Source organism: Pseudophryne corroboree, chromosome 1 (genome assembly GCF_028390025.1).
Source record: "Pseudophryne corroboree isolate aPseCor3 chromosome 1, aPseCor3.hap2, whole genome shotgun sequence".
Classification (NCBI taxonomy): Eukaryota; Metazoa; Chordata; class Amphibia; order Anura; family Myobatrachidae; genus Pseudophryne; species Pseudophryne corroboree.
In genome coordinates, this window is record NC_086444.1 from 229,374,338 (window position 1) to 229,401,055 (window position 26,718).

General features: G+C 44.6%; 1 protein-coding gene across 1 annotated transcript in view; it reads left to right on the forward strand.

The window, feature by feature from the left end:
• The window catches only part of WDR36 (WD repeat domain 36), a 260,444-nt gene that overhangs the window by 215,043 nt on the left and 18,683 nt on the right, over positions 1 to 26,718 (forward strand). Inside the window, exons 17-20 of the mRNA XM_063964112.1 lie at positions 4,018 to 4,125; positions 11,751 to 11,851; positions 13,457 to 13,599; positions 14,671 to 14,787. Coding sequence (XP_063820182.1) covers positions 4,018 to 4,125; positions 11,751 to 11,851; positions 13,457 to 13,599; positions 14,671 to 14,787 — 469 coding nt within the window. The remainder of the gene's footprint in view (positions 1 to 4,017; positions 4,126 to 11,750; positions 11,852 to 13,456; positions 13,600 to 14,670; positions 14,788 to 26,718) is intronic.

A 26,718-nucleotide genomic window follows, 5' to 3' on the forward strand; every position in this document is an offset into this window, starting at 1 on the left:
CTCCTGGATCACGGGTGGATTCTGAACTTACAAAAATCAAACCTGGAACCGACACAGAGACTTCCTTTCTAAGAATGATACTGGACACGGCATCTCAGAGTGTTCCTTCCTGTGGAGAAGGCTATGGAAATCCAGTCAATGGTTCAGGCTGTCCTGAAGCCAACCTGGATCTCTGTGCATTCGTCTTCTGGGGGAAATGGTGGCCTCTTACGAGGCACTTCAGTACGGAAGGTTTCATGCAAGGACCTTCCAGCTAGATCTGTTGGACAAATGGTCTGGATCACATCTTCACATGCACCAGAGGATCTGTCTGTCGCCAAGAGCCAGAATCTCCCTTCTGTGGTGACTACAGACTTCCCACCTCATTGAGTGTCGGAGGTTCGGGATTCAGAATTGGGTTCTGCTAACCACGGGCGCAAGCCTCAGAGGTTGGGGAGCAGTCACCCAGGGGGTGCAGTTTCAAGGACAATGGTCAAGTCAGGAAGTCGTCCTTCCAATAAACATCCTGGAACTCGGCTATCTACAACGCCCTTCTGCAGCCCTCATCCCTACTTCGAAATCAGGCCATTCAAGTCCAGTCAGACAATGTAACAGCGGTAACGTACATAAACCGACAGGGCGGAACGAAAAGCAGAGCAGCAGTGTCAGAGGTGTCAAAAATTCTCCTCTGGGCGGAAAAAAACATTCTGTGGCGTTGTCGGCGGTCTTCATTCCAGGAGTAGACAACTGGGAAGCAGACTTCCTCAGCAGACATGACCTGCACCCGAGGAAGTGGAGCCTTCACCCGGAAGTGTTCAGGTGCTTGACACGTCGGTAGGGATATCCATAGATCGACATGATTGCCTCTTGTCTCAACAAGAAGCTCAGGCAGTATTGTTACAGGTCAAGAGACCCACAAGCAGTGGCGGTAGACACTATGACAACTCCGTGGGTCTACCAGATGGTGTATGTGTTTCCTCCACTTCCTCTGATCCCAAGATTATTATTTTTAAAGAATAAGAAGGGAAAAGGTTCAAGCAATACTCATTGCTCCGGACTGGCCAAGAAGGGCCTGGAACGCGGACCCTCTGGAGATGCTCCTCGAAGATCCGTGGCCTCTGCCTCTTCGCGAGGATCTTCTGCAACAGTGCCTATTCGTATATCAAGACTTCCCGCGTCTACGTTTAACGGCATGGAGGTTGAACGGCTGATCCTAGCCGGAAGAGGGATTCCTGATAGTCATTCCGACTATGATCCAAGCCAGGAAAGGGTTAACGTCTAAACATTACCACTGTATATGGAAGAAGTATGTTTCTTGATGTGAGAACAGACAATATTCTGCGGTGGAATTTAATCTGGGACGTCTCCTGCTTTTGTTGCAGTCGGGAGTGGATGTGGGCCTATGTTTGGGTTCCACTAAAGTCCAGATTTCGGCCTTGTCTATTTTCTTTCAGAAACAATTGGCTTCTCTCTCTGAGGTACAGACGTTCTTGAAAGGTGTTCTGCACTTCCAGCCTCCCATGGCACCTTGGGATCTCAATTTGGTGCTGCAGTTCCTCCAATTGGACTGGTTTGAACTGTTACAGGAGGTTGACATAAAGTACCTTACGTGGAAGACCGTCACACTATTGGCCTTGGCCTCAGCAAGACGTGTGTTGGAACTAGGGGCGTTGTCTCACAAGAGTCCCTACTTCATTTTCCATGAGGACAGAGCTGAACTCAGAACTCGTCAGCAATTTCTTCCTAAGGTGGTGTCCACTTTTCACATCAACCAACCTACCGTATATACTCGAGTATAAGCCGACTTTTTCAGCACTTTTTTTTGTGCTGAAAAAGCCACCTCGGCTTATACTCGAGTCAGCGTTAGGAGGGACACGGAGAGCGCAGCGCGCGGCTCTCCTGTGTCCCTCCTGCATCTCCGGCGGCAGCGGCGTGTGTGTGTGTTAAAGGAAGTGCACGAACTGGCACTTCCTTTAACACACGCCGCTGCCGCCGGAGACGCAGGAGGGACACAGGAGAGCCGCGCACTGCGCTCTCCGTGTCCCTCCTTCAGAAGACAGCGCGGGAGCGAGGAAGGGTAAGTATCTAGCACTGTGGGGCATATCTGGCATATCTGGCACTGTGGGGCATATCTGGCACTATGAGGTCTGTGTACGGGTAGAGCTGCATTTCCCACCCTAGGCTTATACTTGAGTCAATAAGTTTTCCCAGGTTTTTGTGGTAAAATTAGGTGCCTCGGCTTATATTCGGGTCGACTTATACTCGAGTATATACGTTATTGTGGTTCCGGCTGTGATGGACACCTCGGCTACTTCAAAGTCTTTGGATGTTGTGAGGGCTTTGAAGGTGTATGTAAAGAGAACAGCTTGTTACAGAAAATCTGACTCGCTGTTTGTTTTCTATGATCCCAATAAGATTGGGTTTCCTGCTTCAAATCAGTCTATTGCACACTGGATCACGATCCAGCATGCTTATTCCACGGCAGGATTGCCGGTTCCAAAAACCCACTCTACTAGGTCGGTGGGTTCCTCTTGGGCGGCTGCCCGGGATGTCTCGGCTTTAGAGCTCTGCCGAGCAGCTACTTGATCAGGTTCGAACACATTTGCAAAGTTCTACAAGATCGATACTTTGACCAAACTGAAGGTCCCCAGCACTCTCCTACGCGGTTTGGAAGCTTTGGTACTTCCCCATGGTACTTAATGGATTCCCAGTATCCTATAGGACGTAAGAGAAACTAGGATTTTAATTACCTACCGGTAAATCCTTTTCTCATAGTCTGTACAGGATACTGGGTGCCCGCCCGGTGCTTCGTTTTTCCTGCACTGTTACTTGGTTAAGTATTCTGGTTTGTTCAACCATTGCTGATCATGTTTCAAGTTTGGTTAGCATGGCTGTCCTATTGTTCTGTGTGTGCTGGTTCGAAATCTCACCACTTTTATTCCCTATCCTCTAAAACAGAGCTAGCCAAACCAGTCCTCGAGATCTACCAACAGTTCACATTTTCCAGATCACCTAGATGCTGCACAGGTGTAGTCATTACTAATTAAGATGTGCTGCATTCATTCCTAACTGACAAATCTACAGATCTCCAGGAGTCCTGGAAAACATGAACTGTTGGTAGATCTCGAGGACCGGTTTGGCCAGCCCTGCTCTAAAAGTATGTCCGTCTTCTCGGGCACAGTTTCCTAGACTGAGTCTGGTAGGAGGGGCATAGAGGGAGGAGCCAGAGCACACTATCAAATTCTTAAAGTGCCCAAGGCTCCTAGTGGACCCGTCTATACCCCATGGTACTAAATAGAATCCCTGTATCCTCTACGGACTACGAGAAAAGGATTTACCTGTAGGTAATTAAAATCCTGATGTCGTTCATTTATGAACGATATCGTTCATATCTTTCAAAGATATTGCCCATTGTGTAGGGCACTTAAGTCGCAACATGATGTGGTTAGGATCCAACTGGAGACTGTGCCGATATGCAACACTTGTAGGGGCAGACTAGATGGGCCAAATGGTTCTTATCTGCAGTCAATCTCTATATTCTATGTGCTGTATATCTGTGTGCAACTAAGTCTAGATATGGAGCACAATGGAACTTGGCATGGAAAAAAGCCGTGGCCGCTGCACTGTAGTGTTTCATAAACAAATTCAGAGACTCTGTCACACAGGTGTTGCATACCACGTTAATCAGCACAGTCTCCTGCACTAGTTGCTGCGCATTGCAACTAAGACACATTTTCAGCAAAAAAAAAGATGCTCGACATTATCACAGTCTCAGGTACCTGCCAAGAGAGGACGTTTGGTACGACTGCAACAAAGATGCATTAGGACACAATTGTATGTGTTACAACTTCACCATCTGGAGACCCCAGGGCTGTTGGGCAGTATGTTATGCAGTTCTGTAAAAATTTCTACATAATGAACTATTTCTCGATATCAAGGAATCTTCAGTCAGATTTGTATGAAGTAGGCAGATGGTGAGGTGTAATATATATATGTGTTTAGTAAACTCTCCCATGTGTTTCTTTGTGTCTCCCCCAGCCTCATAGATTGCTTTCTGTTAGATTCTGCTGCTGGGAGCCTCACTATGTCCCCTACAGGAGATTTCCTGGCCACCGCTCATGTGGATGATCTTGGTATTTACTTATGGTATGTTGTTTTTGCTCTCTCTCAGATTATTAATCATCTGTTGTGTAAACTATGGCATACTGGCACATCCAGAGTTTCTGTGGGCAGAGCCTAAGAATATTCTGCCTTATTTTTTAAGTATTTGTTGCAGACCTCAAATTTCTACAGACGTCCATGTAATGCAGCTAATGTAATGTAGTGCCATTCTTCTGAGCTGTGTCTGCATGTACCCATTGCTATACACCTTGACAAAGGGACCTGCGTGTCCCGAAACGTTGGTTTAAGATGGTGTTGTGAATACACTTTTCTATTTTTGATTAAGACGCTGAGTGCCGCTTCTTCCTTGTTTGTTTATCCACTGCTGCTGAGGGCACTGGCACATTTTTTAATATTGAAAACAGAGTGCCGATCCACGTCCATTCCGTGCTCTATATATATATATATATATATATATATATATATATATATATTACTATAGTACAGTGTGTGTATATATTGTGTGTGTGTGTGTGTGTGTATATATATATATGTGTGTGTATATATATATATATATATATATATATATACACACACACACACATCTGTGTATGACCGGCACTCAGTATCCTCTGTACAATTGCCCAGGTGCCTTCCCTTGCTGCTGGCAATAGTATGTATAGGAAGATGGGCGGCATTCAGCGAGGACTGGAATAACCAAAGTAAACACGGATACTAAGCTCTTTAATGCGCTAACGTTTCAGTTATATTTTAACTTTCGTCAGACCAGACGAAGCTCAGTCTCCGTGTTCACTTCGGTTGTTACAGTCCATCTTTATATATATATATATATATATATATATAGCCATATTTTCTCTTTCATCCATCTGGGGGACGCTGCGCCATTACTTGTGGGTTAGAGGTGTGTGGTTGTGGAGTTTGGCACAGAACTATTAAAACCTGACTCCTCCCCCCTCTAACCCCTCCCATCTCCTTCCTGTCTAGCCAGTACCTCAGTTTTTGTTTTGTGCCTGTGGAGTACAGACACAGATTTTTTTTTTTTCTCTGAAGATTTTAGTTAGGTTTTTTTCTTATTTTATGATTTGAGTGCCTAGTCCCTGTATACAGGTGACAGGTACTACTAGAGTGGGGTTAGATAGAAGTCCCACTCTATAATCTGCCGCTGGAGGTCACCATACTTCGGTCACTGGGGCTGGATTCCTATTTCTAAGAAGTCGGCAGTGAGAAGGTACAGGATAGACACAATCTGTCTCTGACAGTATTGGTCTATCCTTCCCTATATCTTTCTATATTTTTCATATAGATATATATATTTGATTTTATTTTTATTACTTGAGTGTCCCCCCTCCATCCCTCCCCCCCCCCCCCCCCCCCCAACCTCCCGCACAAGCATTTATTTATTTCTGCTACAGGGGGGTCACCTCTGAGTAGCCCGGGAGAGTGTTGAGTCACTCCCTGGGGGTTTACTAGATGCTGCCGAACAGAGCCGCTGTAAGTAGCGGCGCGCGGGAGCCACTACCGATCGAGCCGCTGTACATAGCGGCGTGCGGGAGCCACTGCTAGAACAACAGATGCTGTAGGTAACGGCACCCGGGGGCCGCTTCCCGAAGAGACACGCTGTATGTAGCGGTGCGCGGGAGCCGCTACCCGAACACAGAATCTGCAGACTTCCGGTTATAGCGCGCCTATGCTGAGCTACCCGGCGCTTACTTGCTTCAAAGAAGGGATTCCCGCCCTGCACTACCTCACACACTCTGATCCAGCGTCTACAGAGCCGGGCGCCATTTTCTCCAGAGGCAGTACGGGGGACGCGGTGCAGCACACAGCACACAACTTGGAAAATGTTTCAGTACTACTCACCCTGTTTATTCAGGGGGGATCACCTAACAGCAAGTATACTTTGGGGGCATTGTGTTATTCTATACAGAGATCTGTGGTATAGAGGGACCTGGGTTCAATCCTAGTGTCACCTAGAGGATTTCTATTAAAGTTAACAGTATTTGTTTCAATATAAATTACACAGTATGCTTCACAATACTGTCCACTACTCTACTGTGTTTATAGTTCTTTGGTAGTGCATTTGTTTAAAAAAAAAAAAAAAAAAAAGACAGATCTACAAGGGGGAAGACACCCTCGGGGGTTTAAATTGCCTGCGTACAATGTGAACGGACATGTTCTGGTGCATCTGGGGTGGTCCAACAGGGAAGTTCTGCGGACCTGTCTCTGTGGACTCAAAAAATATGGGCACATGTATTACTAATTTAACTCAATCCCTAAACAAGTTTATAAACTCTGCCGGCAGTTTTTCTGATACAACACGGCCACAACCGTTGCCCGCTATAACTTTATGGGGGAGGAGTTGGAGTCATTTCCATGAGAAAATGGGGACGTAGACCCAGAGTGGGACGAAGTTTCGGTCTGGGAAAGTGATTGGTCTAATAGCTCAGGTGTTAGTCTGACGGATGGTGTCTATCAGCACTCTATTACTAACAGGGATATTTTAAAGGAGCCCTAACTTAAGCCGGTTTCTCGTTCCCAAGTCCCTCAGAAGTTAAAATTTCTATATTCTTTTACAGAAAACAGCCCCAAAGGTAGACGCTTCCATTTTCCATTTAGCAGGAGCTACGGCTATTCCTTCGGTACAGTCGGTGACATTGAAAGATCCTACAGATAGGACGATGGCAGCAATGCCTAAATCTGTTTTCTTCATCACGATTCTAGCTGGCGCTTGGATCCTCAGGGCCGCGGATGACTGACTAACACAGATCATATCTGGAATGCAGTCTGACGATCCATCAGAAGACATTCAATTAGCAGAACAAATTTCGGCTTACTTATGTGGGTGAGACCTTGATTGATTCTACTACGCGGCGCTCCCGTATTTCTGCCTTGACAGTGTCAGCAAGACGGTCTCTTTGGCTTCGGGTTTGGAATGCCGATTGTGACTCCAAACAGACCTTGGCGGCGGTACCCTTTGAAGGTGAGTTCTCTTTGGGTCGGAATCAAAGAAGATTATTTCAGCTACTACAGAAGGGCAGGAGCCCCTTTCTTCTGGCGGTTCCTCCGAAACCGAATACTACAAGGGATCATTCCTTTCATGTACAGGACAGCGGTAGTTCCATTCCTTTCGTGCTGTCTCCACATATCCATGAAAAGAGTTTCAGAGGTGGAAGTAAACCTTCCGACAGACCTACTGCATGACACCGGAGGGAGCAGTGACGGTTGGGACTCGGTTACTACAGTTCAACGAAGGGTGGCTCCTGTCGAAACCAGATAGGTGGGTGACGAAGGTCATATCCAAAGGATATACGTTAGATCTCGAGGAACCAGTCCCATATCGTGTGTTCTTCTCTTCTCTTCCAAACGGTCCCTCCAGATGTCGAGCTTTTCATCATGCAACAGCCACTCTTCTACGAAATGAAGTAAAATTTTTCTAGTTCCCACTCCGCAGAGAGGTCGGGGATTGTACTCGTGGACAAACTAGACTGTTAGTTTCAACAAAAGCTCAGAATGGACTCCATCCACTCGATTATCATCGCCATGGAACCAGGGGGATATTTGGCTTCATTAGACATAAGACGCCTATCTGCTTGTTCCTATTGATACTCTTCCCTTTGGCTTATCCACGGCTTCTCCGGTATTCACAAAGATCATGGACCATGCGGTGGCAGTGTCAGGAAGTCAACATTACTCTGTATTTGGATGATCTGTTACTCAGGATACCGTCAGAGTTGATTCTTCAACAGAACTTGCGTTTCACAATAGAGACTCTACAGCCATTCGGTTCAATAATAAATTGTCCAAAAGTCGTCTTGGCTTCCTTCTCAAAAAAAAAATAATAATAATAATTTTCTGGGACTCTTATTCGATACCAACAACCAGAAAGTATTTCTTCCTCAGTCAGGACATACAGTCCCGAATTTGAACACTGCGGCATTTACAGGTGGTTTCGGTTCTCCGATACATGCAGGTGTTAGACGAGATAGTGGCAACCTTCGAGGCAGTTCCATATACCAGGTTCATGCTCGACTCCTTCAGGCGCAGATTCTCATCCGTTGGACTCGTACAGGAACTTATCTCCACTTACAGCTGTTCCGCTTGTCGGTACAGACTTGTCAGTTGCTTTGCTGGTGGCTTTACAGCTCCAATTTAACAAAAGTTCAGTTCACATTTTGGCCTTGGGTGATGGTCACTACTGATGTCAACCTCATAGGTTGGAGTACGGCTTTTCAGACTCTTCAATTTCAGGGGTTCTGGGTCAGTCAAAGAGTAGAAGTTGCAGATCAACATCTTGGAGTTGAGGACAATCCGGTAGACACTACTGCAGATTCAAACCAGAGTACAGGGTCATCCAGTGCGGATTCAATCCGACACCACCACGGCAGTTACTTACATAAACAAGCAAGGAGACACTCGGAGCTGATCTGCCTTGACACGATCAGATTCTCCTATGGTCGGAACATTGGGTTCCGGCCAGACCCGCGATTCACATGCCAGGACTCGAGATCTGAAAAGTGGATTTCTTAAGCCATCACACGGTGCATCCGGGAGAGTGGGAACTTCACCGGGTGGGGTTTCTGACTCTAGTAGCCCGTTCTGGGATGCCCGATGTAGATCTGATGGCGTCTCGTCTCAACAATAAATTTCATCTCTACGGGTCGTGTACTCAGGAGCCTCAAGCAATTTTAATCGGCGCACTGATGGCGCTGTGGCACTTTCAACTGAGATATGTGCCACCACTTCCACTGATCCCAAGTCTGCTTCAACGCATTCAGAGAGACGGTCTTCCAATCATTCTGGTGGCCCCAGATTGGCCAAACTGACAGTGGTACGCTCTTCTGCGCACTGTGGTCATCAGGGAACCATTCCGACTCCCTCTGCATCCACATCTTATGATTCAAGGAACATCTCACCACCCAGTTTGGATCGGCTGGTTTTCTTAAAGTTTTATTCCCGTCCTGTTGTGTAAATTATGATTCATGCCGGTGGCTTCTGGAATTACCACAGACTGTGGCATATTTACATTGCTTGGTGTAAAAAGCGTGGTTTACTACCAGATTTGTTTAGAGTTCCTTGTCTGTTATTCTTCCTTTAGGAGGGTCTCAATAAGGGTCTGAGACTTTCTTCACAAATGGGTCAGGCTTCTGCCTTGTCGGTTCTTTTTCAAAAGAGACTGGCTATCATTCCAGACGTTCTCACGTTCCATCAGGGATTTCTGCGGATTTAACCACTTTTTGTTCCTCCGGTTATTCCCTGGGACTTTAACTTAGTCCTTACGGATCTACATTGAGCCTTTGGCGAACGTTCCGCTGTTGTCTTTATATAAAAAATTGCCTCCGCAAGATGAGTATCTGTATTGGAAGCTATGGTCTTGCAGACCACCCTTGTTGGTTTTTCAGGAAAATCGGGTGGTTCTGCGAACAAAACCTTCCTTCCGAAGGTTGTGTCAGCGTTTCATCTAATCAGGACATCGTCCCTTCAGCGTTTACTTCTTCATCGTCCCTCTAGCGTTTACTCCCTTTCCTTCCAGGGAGGATTCCCAGTTGACTTGTAGATGTCCTTAGGGCCTTACGGATTTCTTTATCTCGTGCGGATTCTATCCATCAAACGGATGCTTTGTTGGTTTTTGATTGATGCGTCCAAAACGAGATTGGACAACTTCCAAGTACACTATGGCTCGTTGGGTAACTTCGGTCAGCAAACAGTCTTCTGATGTTTCAATTCCTAAATCGATCCGAGCTCCTTCGCCTCGAGCTGTTGGAGTTTTTCTTGGGCTGTTCGCGGGGTTACATCTATAGAGCAGCTGTGTCGGACGGCGACCTGCTCGTCTGTGCATACGTTTAAACAGTTTTACAGTTTTCAGACTTTCGGTTTGTAGACTGCCTTTGTTGGGCGTCACTTTTTGCGGACGGCTATGCCGTCCCCGTCTCCCTCCTCTTATTAGCTTGCTTTGGGAAATCCCACAAGTAATGGCGCAGCGTCCCCCAGATGGATGAAAGAGAAAAGGTGATTTTTGTTACTTACCGTAAAATCTCTTTCTCTGATTCCATCTGGGGGACGCTGCGATCCCTCCCAGATGTTTGTCTGGTTTAACCAGTTAATTTTCTTTGATCTATCTCCTTTGGCTTGGCTAAACGTTAACTGAGGTACTGGCTAGACAGGAAGGAGATGGGAGGGGTTAGAGGGGGGAGGAGTCAGGTTTTAATAGTTCTGTGCCAAACTCCACAACCACACACCTCTAACCCACAAGTAATGGCGCAGCGTCCCCCAGATGGAATCAGAGAAAGAGATTTTACGGTAAGTAACAAAAATCACCTTATGCCGGCACTCGCTTGTATAATGCAACGTGCTCCGGTGCTGCGTAAATCACGATGTGAAGCTCCATATAAGAAACGGCACTCAGAGTCAGCGATGTGGCAATAAACAAACTGTATTGTGACCACAATACAGTTTATTTATTGCTACATCGCTGACTGAGTGCCGTTTCTTATATGGAGCTATATATATATATATATATATATATATATATCTATGTACTAGAATAGAATAAAAATGTAATTATGCGGAAATAAAACCCCCACACATGTCGTTTAAGGTTACATAGTAACTTCTGCAGTAAGTCTGTGTGCTTGCGCTGAATGTAAGTATATTGGCATAATTAATATCAACGGATTTTGTTCCTGTTTTTACTACTTTTGCAGATGAAAAATAAAATAACTTATTTTGGGGGTTAGTCTATAAAATCCAGGAACTTTTGTAAACCTTAATGTATGTTATGACCAGAGTTAAGGTCACAATTTTATCATGGGTCAGTTGAGTGGATAACATTTAGAAGGCTACAGCCACCAGAAAATACATTATAATAATTCCATAATTCAGCAGCACGGTAGCTGTGTGGAGGGGAATATGAATACAACTGTATTTTAATGACATTAACAATCATGTTTATATAAGGGAATTTTGCAAAGTGTTATAAACAGTATTTCTTTAGTTGTTTCTTTTATTAGTTTGTCAATAGCATTCCTATACAAAGCTTATATTTATTACATGTTATGTGTATGCATTATATTTTTGCTTAAGATGTCAAAAGTTTTTAGAAATGTAGTATACTTGTAGGTACCACAATTTGTTTCCGTCACTCTCCCTTTTATATTGTTGCAGTTAAAACTCTTATTCATGATTTCTCTTTTCTATTTTGCATAAGTACTGGTTTCCCTCTACATGAGAATTTCAGAATAATGCCTGAGGCTACTGAAATCCCAGCCAGTAACGGTCTGGTCTGTGTAGACTCAACAATCTACAAATAACTTGGATTTATATTTATAAAGAGCTAGCAGAAAATGTGAAGTCATCTTTCACTGCGATTTTGCAATATGCACAGCACTAATGTAATCTAATTTGAAATCTGAAATGATAATAATAATTGTATTTATATAGCGCTCTTTCTCCAACAGAAATGATGATATTGTGAGTGGAAAGGAAAAAAAACACAGGCGTATTATTTTCAAGTATGGCGTGCATCATTACTGTGTAGTAAAAAAAAAGACATTTACTCTCAAGAAACCTCAATCAAAATTAATAAAAAAAATGTTTAAACATGTTGGAATACACTTATTTATTATCCCTTTTTATGTATATATTGCCTACAGGTCAAATAAATCTCTCTTTTCACTGATTTCTTTACGCCCACTTCCGTCAAATTATGAGCCTACTGTGGTAATGCTTCCCGGTGCAACTGAAGAGATTGAGGGTAAGACTAACATGCATGTGAGCATATCAATTACCTAGTCTGTCCCACCTATTTCTTTTTAGTCAATACTATCGAAAAGCAAGTTTCTAATGTCTATTGTGTATATGACAGTGGCAGGGTTTTTTTTTGTCACACATGCACAGGGAACAAAACTAGATGTTTGTGTAAGTGGACCACTGAGTGTAAGAGCTTCTGTTCTATTGGGAAAAGGTGAATGGAAACAATGACTGGGAAAGTAGAAAAAGTGGTTTAGCATACTGTAACCCCTTCCCACCTTTTGTTTCCAAATATAGCTATATTATATGGACAAAAGTATTTGGACACACCTGTTAATTATTGAATTCAGGTGCTCAGACCCTTTGCCACAGGTATATAAAATCAAGCACCTAGACATGCAGTCTCCATGTGCAAATATTTGTTATACAAAATGGGTCATTCTGAAGAGCTCAGTGACTTCAAGCATGGTACTGTTATAGGATGCCACCTTTTCAATAAGACTGCTCATGAAATTTCATCCCTGCTGGATATTCCAAGGTCAACTGTAAGTGGTATTATGTGGAAGTGCTTAGGAACAACAGCAACTGTGTCACAAAGTGTAAGACCACTTAAAATCAGAGCAGAGTCAACGACCGCTAAGGCGCGTGGTGAGTAAGTCACCAACAGTTTGCAAATACCATAGCTGAAGAGTTCCGAACTGCCACTGGCATTAATGTAAGAACAAAAACAGTATGGTTTGAGCTTAATGCAATGGGTTTCCATGGCCGAGCAGCTGCATGCACGCCTTCCATCACCAAGTCTAATGCCAAGCGCCGGATGGAGTGGGGTAAAGCATACCGACACTGGACTGTGGAGCAGTGGAAATGTGTTCTGTGGAGTGATGACTCAAGCTTCTCTGTTTGGCAGTCAGATGGGCAATGGTCTGGGCCTGGTGTGGATGCCAGGAGAACGTTACCTGCCTGGCTGCATTGTGCCACCTGTGACGTTTGGTGGAGTAGGGTAATGGAATGGGGCTATATTTCAGGGTTTGGGTTAGGCCTCTTATCTCAAGTGAAGGGCAATCTTAATGCTTCAGCATACCAAGACATTTTGGACAATGCTTTGCTTCCAACTTTGTGGCTACAGTTTGTGGAAGGCCCTTTTCTATTCCAACATGACTGGTTTGATGAGTTCGGTGTGTAAGAACTTGACTGGCCCTCACAGTGCCCTGTCCTCAACCCAATCGAGCACCTTTGTGATGAACTGGCCCACGAGATTGCGAGCCAGACTTACTCGTTTAACATCCGTGCCTGACCTCATAAATGCTCTACAGAATGAATGGGCACAAATTCCCACATAAACACTCCAAATCTTGTGGAAAGCCTTCCAAGAAGAGGGGAAGCTATTATAGCTGCAAAAGGAGGACCAACTCCATATTAAAGTATATGTATTTGAATACAATGTCATTACAGTCCTTGTTGGTGTAACGAGCAGGTGTTCAAATACTTTTGACCATATAGTGTATGTGGCCAAGTTGTTTTTAAAAATCTATAATCTTTAAAGCATGGTGTCTAAACATGGCCAGATCAGTATTTATTTTACGTGTTCATGTATTTTCCTGTGATACAGACAATATAGAAGAAGTAAGAGAAGACTCCAGTGAGGACATGATTGAATATGAGTCACCAGACCAACTGGAAGAACAGCTGGTGACCTTATCACTCTTACCCGAGTCAAGGTGGAAGAATCTCCTGAACCTTGATGTCATTAAGGTACTGTGTTCTTCAGTTATCTCAAAATTACTGAATAATTTGAAAGTACAAAAATCTCCTGTTTACATTTAACACACATGAAGCCCTATTGGTCTGTGGTATGTTACGAGCTATGCTGATGTAAATGAGCTGACTGATATGGGCCAGCAATCCCTATTTTGCATGCCTTAACATTCATTTCTGTATCATACACCAAATAGATTTTTGGTGTTTTGAAATTATTAATGTTGCAATATAATTTTATTGGAAGCTATGCTTCCAATCTAAAAATCTAGAAATATGTGATTGTGTGTGTGTGTGTGTGTGTGTGTGTGTGTGTGTGTGTGTGTGTGTGTGTGTATATATATATATATATATATGTGTGTGTGTGTGTGTATATTTACATAAATATTCGGGGTTGCCTAGTTTAGACCACCTTGGTTTAATTAAGCCATTATCTAAACCAAACAGATTTAAAAAGAAAAAGACACCTTGGTCATTTTATAATGCTGTGACTACAGGCACGCCACAATGACTTCTATTATCAGGGAATTCCCCTTGCTTGTGGTCTTCATTTGGGTGAGCTGAACCAATGCAATAAATTCACACACACAACAGAGAAATGGGGAGGATGAACCAGATAAGAGGTAGTAAATCTCCCTAACATCAGCTAAAACTCCACAGTAGAAAACCACAACGAACATTCTTATTTTAAATTTCATCTATGAATGTACTTGGTATGTTTTAATATGTTTAGCATATCTACAAATATTCACATGTAATAGGAGTAATAAGCAACAAACAATTGGTTTTAATTAAAGATGTTAAATAAATCATATCAAAGCCTAATAACTTTGGATTGTAAATGATAGAAAGTGTTAAAACATTGTTGAGCAAGGTTCTAATTCATAGCAATGTTTCACAGTATTAATTTAATAGGCAGTATTTATTTTTTATTTTTTCATGAAAACATTAATGTAAAACAAAACTGGTTTAAACCCAAAAAAGGCTTTATTTTAAAGTTTTATATATACAGTATATATAAATAGATTTAAAAATAACAAACAAATTCTATATTGTTATAACTTTCAGAGAAGAAACAAACCAAAAGAGCCACCAAAACTACCAAAGGCTGCTCCATTTTTTATACCGACTCTGCCTGGACTAGTTCCACGTTTTAATTCAAAAGTACAGGATGATGAACCTCAAGTAAGTAATTCACTTTCTTTCTGTTATTATTTGATCCATCATTAAAAATAATCCAGTATATTAAATTAAGCCATACAGTCCTGTAATTAAATTGTTATGTTTATTTGGGTATAAGATTTCACCCTGTTTTGTTTTTTAATGGTGTGTAAAAACCAAAACAAATAGATAACATATTTTGTCTATCCTTCACCTGGGGGCACTTCATAACCATGGGGTTATAGTGAAGGATAGAGGCGCCAGCTCTTAATTAGCTAACTTTTAGCGGTATCTAAGCTCGTCTCCTCCAACCCTTCCCCGGTTTTCATTAAGTGCTGAAAGTGGGTCAGCACTGAGTAGCTTAGTGTGTATATGTGTGTTTTTTGTCGTCTGGGTCCACTGGTTATCCACAGGATAACATTAGGATATGATAACGTGACAGCGGATTTGTACCAAACGGGAGGAGAATACCAAACAGTCGCTGACGCAGCTGCCACCTCAGGTGCACCAGCGCTAGGCCTTAAGGATCATAGGCTCCAGGGGTAGTATGAGGCCGCGATCCCTAGGGTTGATGTCAGTAGTGGGGTGTCAGATGCCCCCTTGGTCGTCCCTTCCCCCCGGTTTCTGACCAGTTTTCTCTGAGTTTCCCGCCATGAACTGAGTTCCTGCTTCCATCTGATACGCTGTGTATCTAAAAGGACCCAGTCGCAGCATAGACGGCTGTGTGACTGGTGCGTCAGTGTTCACTTGGGCGTCTGTGTTCACTGTAGGTTCACGGGGCGAGTGTGTACACTATTAGCGTCTGGATCAACTCAGCGTTTGCTAACATATTGATCGATCCTGGAAGCGGGGTGAAGTCTCCCTGTATCCCACTCTCCTGAGCCGGGTGATACAGCACTAAGTCTCTATCTACCTTTGGTACGAGTAGTTGGATAAGTGCCTGATGCATATGAGTCTGAAAACTATTGCTGCTGTTTTCTTTCACTGTGCAATTGAATACGTTTAAAACTCCTATATAAGGTAATGCAATAATATATTCTCCTACATACTTGAAATGTATTTGTAGTTGATTATGTGCTCATATTGCTTATTATACTAATGTATAACCTGTGACTGATTGCTAGTGTGATTGCTGACTTTACTATAATTCTGTCAGTTTTCTGTGTATTTCGATCCTCAGTGCTGGTGCAAAGCAGGGTACGGTCGGATTGTATGTCACTTTCACAAATTTTAAAGTGATTACAGTCACAAATTGTGTAGCTAACACTGTACAGGTGTGTGATTAATTTATCATGTCTAAGAGCGGCAAGGGTGAGGAAAATAATACTTTCCACAGCAGCACCAACACTCATTTCATGTTTGTCTTGCAAATCTGGGTTAACCTCTCAGGATCTGGTTCAAAATGGATTATGTGCAAATTGTTTTAGCTTTCACTGAAGCCTCTTAAATAATCCAAGGCAGGCACAGGTTCAAGTTGAACCCCCATGGGCTAGTTTTGCACAGACATTATCCACTATAGCTGAACAGATAATACCAGCTCATATACCACGGATAAGTTACCCTGTTAACCCTTGCATGAAACCTTCCACCTGGGGTTTATTACATCCAGCAGGGGAAGCGGCAGCCTCTCAGAAAAACAGGCTGAGAGGCAAGTGGTAAGTAAATCACATAGATATGAAACAGCATCTTCACAGTCTACACATGTTTCAGATGAGGACTCATCACACTCTGGGTCTGCATACTGAGATGTGGAGGAATGCCTCAGCTTGGTAGACATACCTGAGCTGATTAGTGCGATGAAAGCCATTCTGTAATTAGAGGAGGCGGTAGAGCCTGTGTTAAAATCTAAGGCACCTGTGATTAAACGTCCTAAAACAGTTAGGACTGAGTTTCCTGGGTCAGAACAGCTGACGGAAATTATGCAAGAGGCTTGGGTTACGCTCAGTAAGAAGTTTAGAATTCCAAGGAAATGGAATTCCAGTTATCCTCTTCCGGCTGGGTACTGCTTAAAAAGGGAGGTGGCTCCCAAAGTAGATACGCATGTCATTCGACTGGTGCGATAATCTACATTACCTCTGCCCTCAACATTATTAAATGATGTCACGGATAGGAGAATCGATGGTTTTCTTAAAACCATTTTCTCTATCGTCCTAAGTGGATGCTGGGGTTCCTGAAAGGACCATGGGGAATAGCGGCTCCGCAGGAGACAGGGCACAAAAAGTAAAGCTTTTACAGGTCAGGTGGTGTGCACTGGCTCCTCCCCCTATGACCCTCCTCCAGACTCCAGTTAGATTTTTGTGCCCGGCCGAGAAGGGTGCAATTCTAGGTGGCTCTCATAAAGAGCTGCTTAGAGAAGTTTAGCTTAGGTTTTTTATTTTACAGTGATTCCTGCTGGCAACAGGATCACTGCAACAAGGGACAGAGGGGAGGAGAAGTGAACTCACCTGCGTGCAGGATGGATTGGCTTCTTGGCTACTGGACATGAAGCTCCAGAGGGACGATCACAGGTACAGCCTGGATGGTCACCGGAGCCTCGCCGCCGGCCCCCTCGCAGATGCTGAAGCAAGAAGAGGTCCAGAATCGGCGGCTGAAGACTCCTGCAGTCTTCTAAAGGTAGCGCACAGCACTGCAGCTGTGCGCCATTTTCCTCTCAGCACACTTCACACGGCAGTCACTGAGGGTGCAGGGCGCTGGGGGGGGGCGCCCTGGGAGGCAAATGTAAACCTATATAAGGCTAAAAATACCTCACATATAGCCCCCAGAGGCTATATGGAGATATTTAACCCCTGCCTAAATACAATAAATAGCGGGAGACGAGCCCGCCGAAAAAGGGGCGGGGCCTATCTCCTCAGCACACAGCGCCATTTTCTCTCACAGAAAGGCTGGAGAGAAGGCTCCCAGGCTCTCCCCTGCACTGCACTACAGAAACAGGGTTTAAACAGAGAGGGGGGGCACTAAATTGGCGATATAAATATATTAAAGATGCTATAAGGGAGAAACACTTATATAAGGTTGTCCCTATGTAATTATAGCGTTTTTTTGGTGTGTGCTGGCAAACTCTCCCTCTGTCTCTCCAAAGGGCTAGTGGGGTCCTGTCCTCTGTCAGAGCATTCCCGGTGTGTGTGCTGTGTGTCGGTACGTGTGTGTCGACATGTATGAGGACGATGTTGGAGGAGGCGGAGCAATTGCCTATGATGGTGATGTCACTCTCTAGGGAGTCGACACCGGTATGGATGGCTTATTTAGGGAATTACGTGAGAATGTCAACACGCTGCAAGGTCGGTTGACGACATGAGACGGCCGACAAACAATTAGTACAGGTCCAGGCGTCTCAGAAACACCGTCAGGGGTTTTTAATAACGCCCATTTACCTCAGTCGGTCGACACAGACACAGACACCGACACTGAATCCAGTGTCGACGGTGAATAAACAAACGTATTCCTTATTAGGGCCACACGTTAAGGGCAATGAAGGAGGTGTTACATATTTCTGATACTACAAGTACCACAAAAAAAAAAAAAAGGGTATTATGTGGGAGTGAAAAAACTACCTGTAGTTTTTCCTGAATCAGATAAAATAAAATAAAGTGTGTGATGATGCGTGGGTTTACCCCGATAGCAAATATTGGCGTTATACCCTTTCCCGCCAGAAGTTAGGGCGCGTTGGGAATGAATAAGGCGCTCACACGCTTATCAAGTGGCGTTACCGTCTCCAGATACGGCCGCCCTCAAGGAGCCAGCTGATAGGCAGCTGGAAAAATATCCTAAAAAGTATATACACACATAAGGTGGTTATACTGCGACCAGCGATCGCCATCAGCCTGGAGATGCAGTGCTGGGTTGGCTTGGTCGGTTTCCCTGACTGAAAATATTTGATTGATATAGAGCATTTAATAGGATGCATTATATATTTATGTATGCGAGATGCACAGAGGGATATGTGCACTCTGGCATCAAAATAAGTGCGTGATCCATATCTCCCAGAAGATGTCATGGACACGACAGTGGTCAGGTGATACATATCCCATACGACACATGGAAGTATGGCCGTATAAAGGGAAAGAGTTATTTGGGGTCGGTCCAACGGACCTGGGGGTCTCGGCAACAGCTGGAAATCCAACCTTTTTACCCCAAGTTACATCTCAGCAGAAACAGACACCGTCTTTTCAGCCTCAATCCTTCCGTTCCCATGAGGGCAAGCGGGCAAAAGGCCAGTCATATCTGCCCAGACATAGAGGAAAGGGAAGTAGACTGCAGCAGACAGCTCCTTCCCAGGAAAGGAAGCCTTCCACCGCGTCTGCCAAGTCCCCAGCATGACGCTGGGGCCGTGTAAGCGGACTCAGGTTAGGTGGGGGTGTAGTCTCAAGAGTCTCAACGCGCAGTGGGATCACTCGCAAGTTGACCCCTGGATCGTACTAGTATTATCCCAGGGGTACAGATTGGAGAGTCGAGACATCTTTTCCTCGCAGGTTCCTGAAGTCTGCGTTACCAACGGCTCCCTCCAACAGGGAGGCAGTATTGGGAAAAATTCACAAGCTGTATTTCCAGCAGGTGATAATCAAAGTACCCCTCCTACAACAAGGAAAAGGGTATTAGTCTTCCACACTATATGGTGGTACTGAAGCCAGACGGCTTGGTGAGACATAGTCTAAATCTGAAATCTTTGAACACTTACATAAAGGTTCAAATCAAGATGGAGTCACTCAGAGCAGTGATAGCGAACCGGAAAGAAGGGGACTATATGGTGTCCCTGGACATCAAGGATTACCTCCATGTCCAAATTTGCCCTTCTCAACAAGGGTACATCGGGTTCGTGATACAGAACTGTCAATATCAGTTTCAAAAGTTGCCGTTGAATTATCCACGGCACCCCGGGCCTTTACCAAGGTAATGGCCGAAAAGATGACTCTCTTCAAAGAAAAGGGCATCTTAATTATCCCTTACTTGGACGATATCCTGAAAGGGGCAAGTTCCAGAGAACAGTTGGAGGTCGGAAAAGAACTATCTAAAGTAGTTCTACGATAGCACGAGTGGATTCTAAATATTCCAAAAATCGCAGCTGTTTTTTCCGATGATACGTCTGCTGTTCCCAGGAATGATTCTGGGCATAGTCCAGAAAAAGGTATTTCTCCTGGAGGGGAAAGCCAGGGAGTTATCCGACCTAGTCAGAAACCTCCTAAAACCAGGCCAAGTATCAGTGCATTAATGCACAGGAGGCCTGGGAAAAATGGTGGCTTCTTACGAAGCGATTCCATTCGGCAGATCTCACGCAAAACATTTTCAGGGAGATTTGCTGGACGAATGGTCCGGATCGCATCTTCAGATGCATCAGCGGATAACCCTGTCTCCAAGGACAAGGGTATCTCTTCTGTGGTGGTTGCAGGAGGCTCATCTACTGGAGGGCCGCAGATTCGGCATACAGGATTGGATCCTGGTGACCACGGACGCCAGCCTGAGAGGCTGGGGAGCAGTCACACAGGGAAGAAACTTCCAGGGAGTGTGGACGAGCCTGGAAAAGTCTCTTCACATAAACATTCTGGAACTAGGAGCAATCTACAATGCTCTAAACCAGGCGGAACCTCTGCTTCAAGGAAGACCGGTGTTGATCCAGTCGGACAACATCACGGCAGTCGCCCATGTAAACAGACAGGGCGGCACAAGAAGCAGGAGTGCAATGGCAGAAGCTGCCAGGATCCTTCGCTGGGCGGAGAATCACGTGATAGCAGTATTCATCCCGGGCGTGGACAACTGGGAAGCAGACTTCCTCAGCAGACACGATCTTCACCCGGGAGAGTGGGGACTTCATTCAGAAGTTTTCCTCATGATAATAAACCGTTGGGAAAAACCAATGGTGGACATGATGGCGTCTCGCCTCAACAAAAAACTGGACAGGTATTGCGCCAGGTCAAGAGATCCGCAGGCAATAGCTGTGGATGCGCTGGTAACACCTTGGGTGTACCAGTCGGTATATGTGTTTCCTCCTCTGCCTCTCATACCAAAGGTATTGAGGATTATACGGCAAAGAGGAGTAAGAACGATACTAGTGGCTCCGGATTGGCCAAGAAGGACTTGGTACCCGGAACTTCAAGAGATGGTCACGGACGATCCGTGGCCTCTACCTCTGAGAAGGGACCTGCCTCAGCAGGGTCCTTGTCTTTTTCAAGACTTACCGCGGCTGCGTTTGACGGCATGGCGGTTGAACGCCAGATTCTAAAAGAAAAAGGCATTCCTGAAGAAGTCATTCCTACCTTGATTAAGGCAAGGAAAGAAGTCACCGCAAAGCATTATCACCGCATTTGGCGGAAATATGTGGCATGGTGCGAGGGTCGGAATGCTCCGACGGAGGAATTTCAACTGGGTCGTTTCCTACATTTCCTGCAATCAGGATTGTCTATGGGTCTCAAATTGGGATCTATTAAGGTTCAAATTTCGGCCCTGTCTATATTCTTCCAAAAAGAATTGGCCTCAGTTCCTGAGGTCCAGACTTTTGTCAAAGGAGTACTGCATATACAGCCTCCTGTGGTGCCTCCGGTGGCACCGTGGGATCTAAATGTAGTTTTAGATTTCCTCAAATCCCATTGGTTTGAACCACTTAAGAAGGTGGATTTGAAATATCTCACATGGAAAGTGACTATGTTACTGGCCCTGGCTTCGGCCAGGAGAGTATCAGAACTGGCGGCTTTATCTTATAAAAGTCCTTATTTAATTTTCCATTCAGATAGGGCAGAGCTGCGGACGCGTCCGCATTTTCTCCCGAAGGTGGTGTCAGCGTTTCACCTGAACCAGCCTATTGTAGTGCCTGCGGCTACAAACGACTTGGAAGACTCCAAGTTGTTGGACGTTGTCAGAGCTTTAAAGATATACATTTCAAGGACGGCTGGAGTCAGAAAATCTGACTCGCTGTTTATACTGTATGCACCCAACAAGTTGGGTGCACCTGCTTCTAAGCAGTCGATTGCTCGTTGGATTTGTAACACGATTCAACTTGCACATTCTGTGGCAGGCCTACCACAGCCTAATTCTGTTAAGGCCCATTCCACAAGGAAGGTGGGCTCATCCTGGGCGGCTGCCCGAGGGGTCTCGGCATTACAACTCTGCCGAGCAGCTACGTGGTCAGGGGAGAACACGTTTGTAAAATTTTACAAATTTGATACCCTGGCAAAAGAGGACCTGGAGTTCTCTCATTCGGTGCTGCAGAGTCATCCGCACTCTCCCGCCCGTTTGGGAGCTTTGGTATAATCCCCATGGTCCTTTCAGGAACCCCAGCATCCACTTAGGACGATAGAGAAAATAAGAATTTACTTACCGATAATTCTATTTCTCGGAGTCCGTAGTGGATGCTGGGCGCCCATCCCAAGTGCGGATTATCTGCAAGACTTGTACATAGTTATTGTTAACTATTTCGGGTTATTTTGTTTAGGGAGCCATCTTTCAGAGGCTCCTCTGTTATCATACTGTTAACTGGGTTTAGATCACAAGTTGTACGGTGTGATTGGTGTGGCTGGTATGAGTCTTACCCGGGATTCAAAATCCTCCCTTATTGTGTACGCTCGTCCGGGCACAGTACCTAACTGGAGTCTGGAGGAGGGTCATAGGGGGAGGAGCCAGTGCACACCACCTGACCTGTAAAAGCTTTACTTTTTGTGCCCTGTCTCCTGCGGAGCCGCTATTCCCCATGGTCCTTTCAGGAACCCCAGCATCCACTACGGACTCCGAGAAATAGAATTATCGGTAAGTAAATTCTTATTTTTTCCTTGTCTGGGGCAATCATAAGACCAGCCATGGCTTCAGCCTGGAAGGCAAAAGCAGTGGCAGCCTGGGCTGATGCATTGGAGGAGGATCTTTCAGTGGCATCTAGAGAGCAAAAATCTCATATTGCACATATCAAACAGGCAGTGACGTTTATGAAGCAGCCTTGGATATGGGTACAATTGCCACTCAGGAATCCGCCTCAGCAGTAGCAGCTCGCAGAGCGGTTTGGCAACGTACATGGAAAGCTGACTCAGAATCCAAAAAGGTTCTGGAGTCTTTGCCTTTCACTGGTGATATACTTTTTGGTAAAGAATTACACAGTATTTTGGAGTCAAAAGCAGGCTCCAAGAAAGTGAAGTTTCCTTCCACACACACACATTCAAGCCTGGATTTCCAGCTTTTTGGCCTTTTCGGAATCAAGGAAAAGCAAAAGGAAAGGGTGATGGCAAACAGTCCCAATCCAACAAGTCTGGTAAGACTAAAAAGCATTGGGCTACCAGAGGAGCTGCTTCCAAATCAGAAGATAAGTCATCATTCTAATGGTGCAGGCCTCCACCTGGGGGAACCCAAGGTGGGAAGCCGACTTCTTCAGTTTGCACAGATCTGGCAGCAGTCTACCACAGATGCCTGGGTGCAAGTAGCGGTATCTCACGGTTATGCATTTGCTTTCAAGAAACACCCTCCTCAAAGGTTTTTTTTTGTACCAGCCGGTTTTCAGTGGAAACGAAGGCCAGAGGCAGTTCAGAAGTTGTTTCAGTCAGGAGTGATAATTTCAGTTCCCCCTGCACAAAGAGAACAAGGTTTTTATTCCAACCTGTTTCTAGTCCAGAAGGCAAATGGGTCGTTCCGGACTATACTCAATCTCAGAGCGCTGAACAAGTACATTTGGGTGCCTCGGTTTCATATGGAGACTTTACGTTCCATCATTTTGACCATGGAGCCGGAGGATTTTATGGTATCCCTGGATATCCAGGTTGCTTACCTACATGTTCCTATAGCACTGTCCCATCAGCGCTATCTCAGGTTTGCTATCCTACAGCATCATTTCCAGTTTCAGGCCCTACCATTTGGACTGGCCACAGCTCCCAGAGTATTCACCAAAATGATGGTGGTGATGGCATCTCATCTCCGTCAGCAGGGGATAAGGATTTTTCCATACCTCGATGACTTCTTAATCCTGGCCCAGTTTCAGGAATTACAGACATCCCATCTGGACAAAGGGAGACCATTTTGGATATCGTATTGGGAAATTTTGACAACGGATGCCAGTCTTCAGGGCTGGGGAGCAGTGTCAGGAAGGAGTTGCTTTCAGGGGCAGTAGGCCAAGGAAGAAAATGAAAAAAAGGAATCTGTAAGTAGCCCTGCGCTACAGAACAAAAGCTGCTGGTTTGTAACACATGGGATTTTCCCTTATAAATCCCTACAAGACAAATGAGTACAAAACAAAAGATGGTTGCAAACTAGCGCTGCTTTAAAATATTAAAACTTTAAAACAGAAACTTGAACAGCTATGTCTTCATCCAGAGCAACGTTCAGATGTTCCCCCGTTATCAGAAAGACACTCACTTTATAGTTCTGTCTCGCTTTCCCATAAAGGTATCTTTCTGCCAACAGACATCAGGTGTATATTCATCTAAAACAAGCTCGGCTTTTGGAATAACACTTACATTAGTGTCCTGTTTCGCGTGCACAAAAAGGTATCTTTTGTATCCTCTTTTGTATCCTTCCCAGTACAGACGGCAGGAATCAGGCAAACCGGTGATTCTTTCAAAAACACACGATTTTATTCATCCAATAAAAAAGATAGATGATCAGACGTAATAACTGGTAACTACTTGAAGTTGCCTGATTCCTGCCGTCTGTACTGGGAAGGATACAAAAGATACCTTTTTGTGCACGCGAGACAGGACACTAATGTATCTTTTGTATCCTTCCCAGTACAGACGGCAGGAATCAGGCAACTTCAAGTTGTTACCAGTTATTACGTCTGATCATCTATCTTTTTTTATTGGATGAATAAAATCGTGTGTTTTTGAAAGAATCACCGGTTTGCCTGATTCCTGCCGTCTGTACTGGGAAGGATACAAAAGAGGATACAAAAGATACCTTTTTGTGCACGCGAAACAGGACACTAATGTAAGTGTTATTCCAAAAGCCGAGCTTGTTTTAGATGAATATACACCTGATGTCTGTTGGCAGAAAGATACCTTTATGGGAAAGCGAGACAGAACTATAAAGTGAGTGTCTTTCTGATAACGGGGGAACATCTGAACGTTGCTCTGGATGAAGACATAGCTGTTCAAGTTTCTGTTTTAAAGTTTTAATATTTTAAAGCAGCGCTAGTTTGCAACCATCTTTTGTTTTGTACTCGAGGAAGAAATCTGCCTGCCAATAAATATGTTGAAACTTCGGCTCATATATATGGCACTTATTCAGGCAAAGGACATCCTTCAGGGGAAACCAGTCCAAAACCGCTCGGACAATGCAACGGCAGTAGCATACCTCAACCATCAGGGAGGAACTCACAGCCAGAATGCAGTGAAGGAGGTAAGTCACACATTAAAGTGGGCAGAACTTCATCTTCCAGCCTTGTCCGCAGTGTTCATTCCGGGAGTCCTAAACTGGAAAGCAGATTTTCTCAGTCGACACACAATTCATGCAAACTAATGGGCTTTACACCCAGAGGTCTTCAAAAATCTGTTAGACAACTGGTGGTTACCAGAAATAGATCTCATGTCGTCACGCCAGAACAACAAAGTTCCCGCATACGGGTCAAAAACAAAGGATCCCAGAGCGATCTTTGTGGATGCCCTGTCAGTGAGGCCAGACGAAAGTCCTACCTGTGTGTTTCCACCAATCGCCCTGTTACCCAGGGTAATGCGAAAGATAAAACAAGGAAAGGGCGCCGTGATACTAATAGCTCCACCTTGGCCCAGAAGACATTGGTACACAGATTTGCAGAGGATGTCGATGGATGCTCCAGTCTTACTCCCTTAACGTCCAGATGTACTGTCTCAGGGTCCTTGCTATCACAAGTACCTGGATCGACTGTCTTTGAGGGCGTGGCTCTTGAGACTTCCATCCTGAAAGCAAGAGGATTTTCACAACAAGTAATTCAAACAATGCTCAGAGCAAGGAAACCTTCCTCCACTCGCATTTATCACCGAATATGGCAAGCCTATATTCAATGGTGCAGTGAATGGAAATTTGACCCTAGGGCGTTCAGAGTCTCCAGAGTCTTGGCATTCCTTCAGGCAAGAATGGACAAAGGTCTACGGGTAGCTTCCTTGAGAGTGCAAGTGTCAGCATTGACTGCATGGTTTCAAAAGAAAATTGCTAACCTACAGGATGTGCGCACTTTTTTCCAGGGAATGCTGCGCATTTGTTCCTCCTACAGTGCCTTGGGACTTAAGTTTAGTCCTATATGTCTCAAAAAAAAAGGTACAATCTCACTTTGCGCTCCAAGTGTCCAAAAGTTTGAATAGTTCTCACAGTGGAGTGAGATGGTATTTATGCCAACATAGAGAGCGAAAAACAAAAAACATGGCCTGGTATAATACTGTAAAACAAATTAAATTCCTCTTGATGTGCGGGGAAACAATGGTAGTGCAGATAGTCCCGACAGGTTTCCAAAATCCACCTTCTTTTAAGCAGACACCCGAAATGGTGATAAGCAGATACACCAACAGGTCCTTACATGTACGCTTACTTCTGACAAGGAGTATATAAAGGTTTCTTTGGGTTTCTGATCAATCTTCACTGCATATGGATAAGGACTGATGTCTCTCAAGACATATATGAAGCCAAAACAGGAACCGTATTAGGAACCACGACTCGTTTATTTAGAGTAATAAAATTTACATAAAAATGGGTGATAAACAACCATACCATACAGCTGATATGATGGGAATCCACTGACCAATATTACCCAGGTATCAATATGTCACGGGTTCGCATATATGGATTTAGCTGATCAATCCCATTAAACACACTGTATCAACGCGTTTTAACACACTGCGGTGTCTTTGTCAAGATTACAACAGTGTGCGTAACACAGATATGAAGTTTCTGTCCTGGTCAGCTGAATAGGGAACAAAAACCTAAAGGCCCTTCAAATTGCCCCATTTGAACCACTTAAACGAGTGGATCTTAAATGGTTGACAGCTAAAGTTCTCTTTCTACTGGATATTGCTTCAGCTAGAA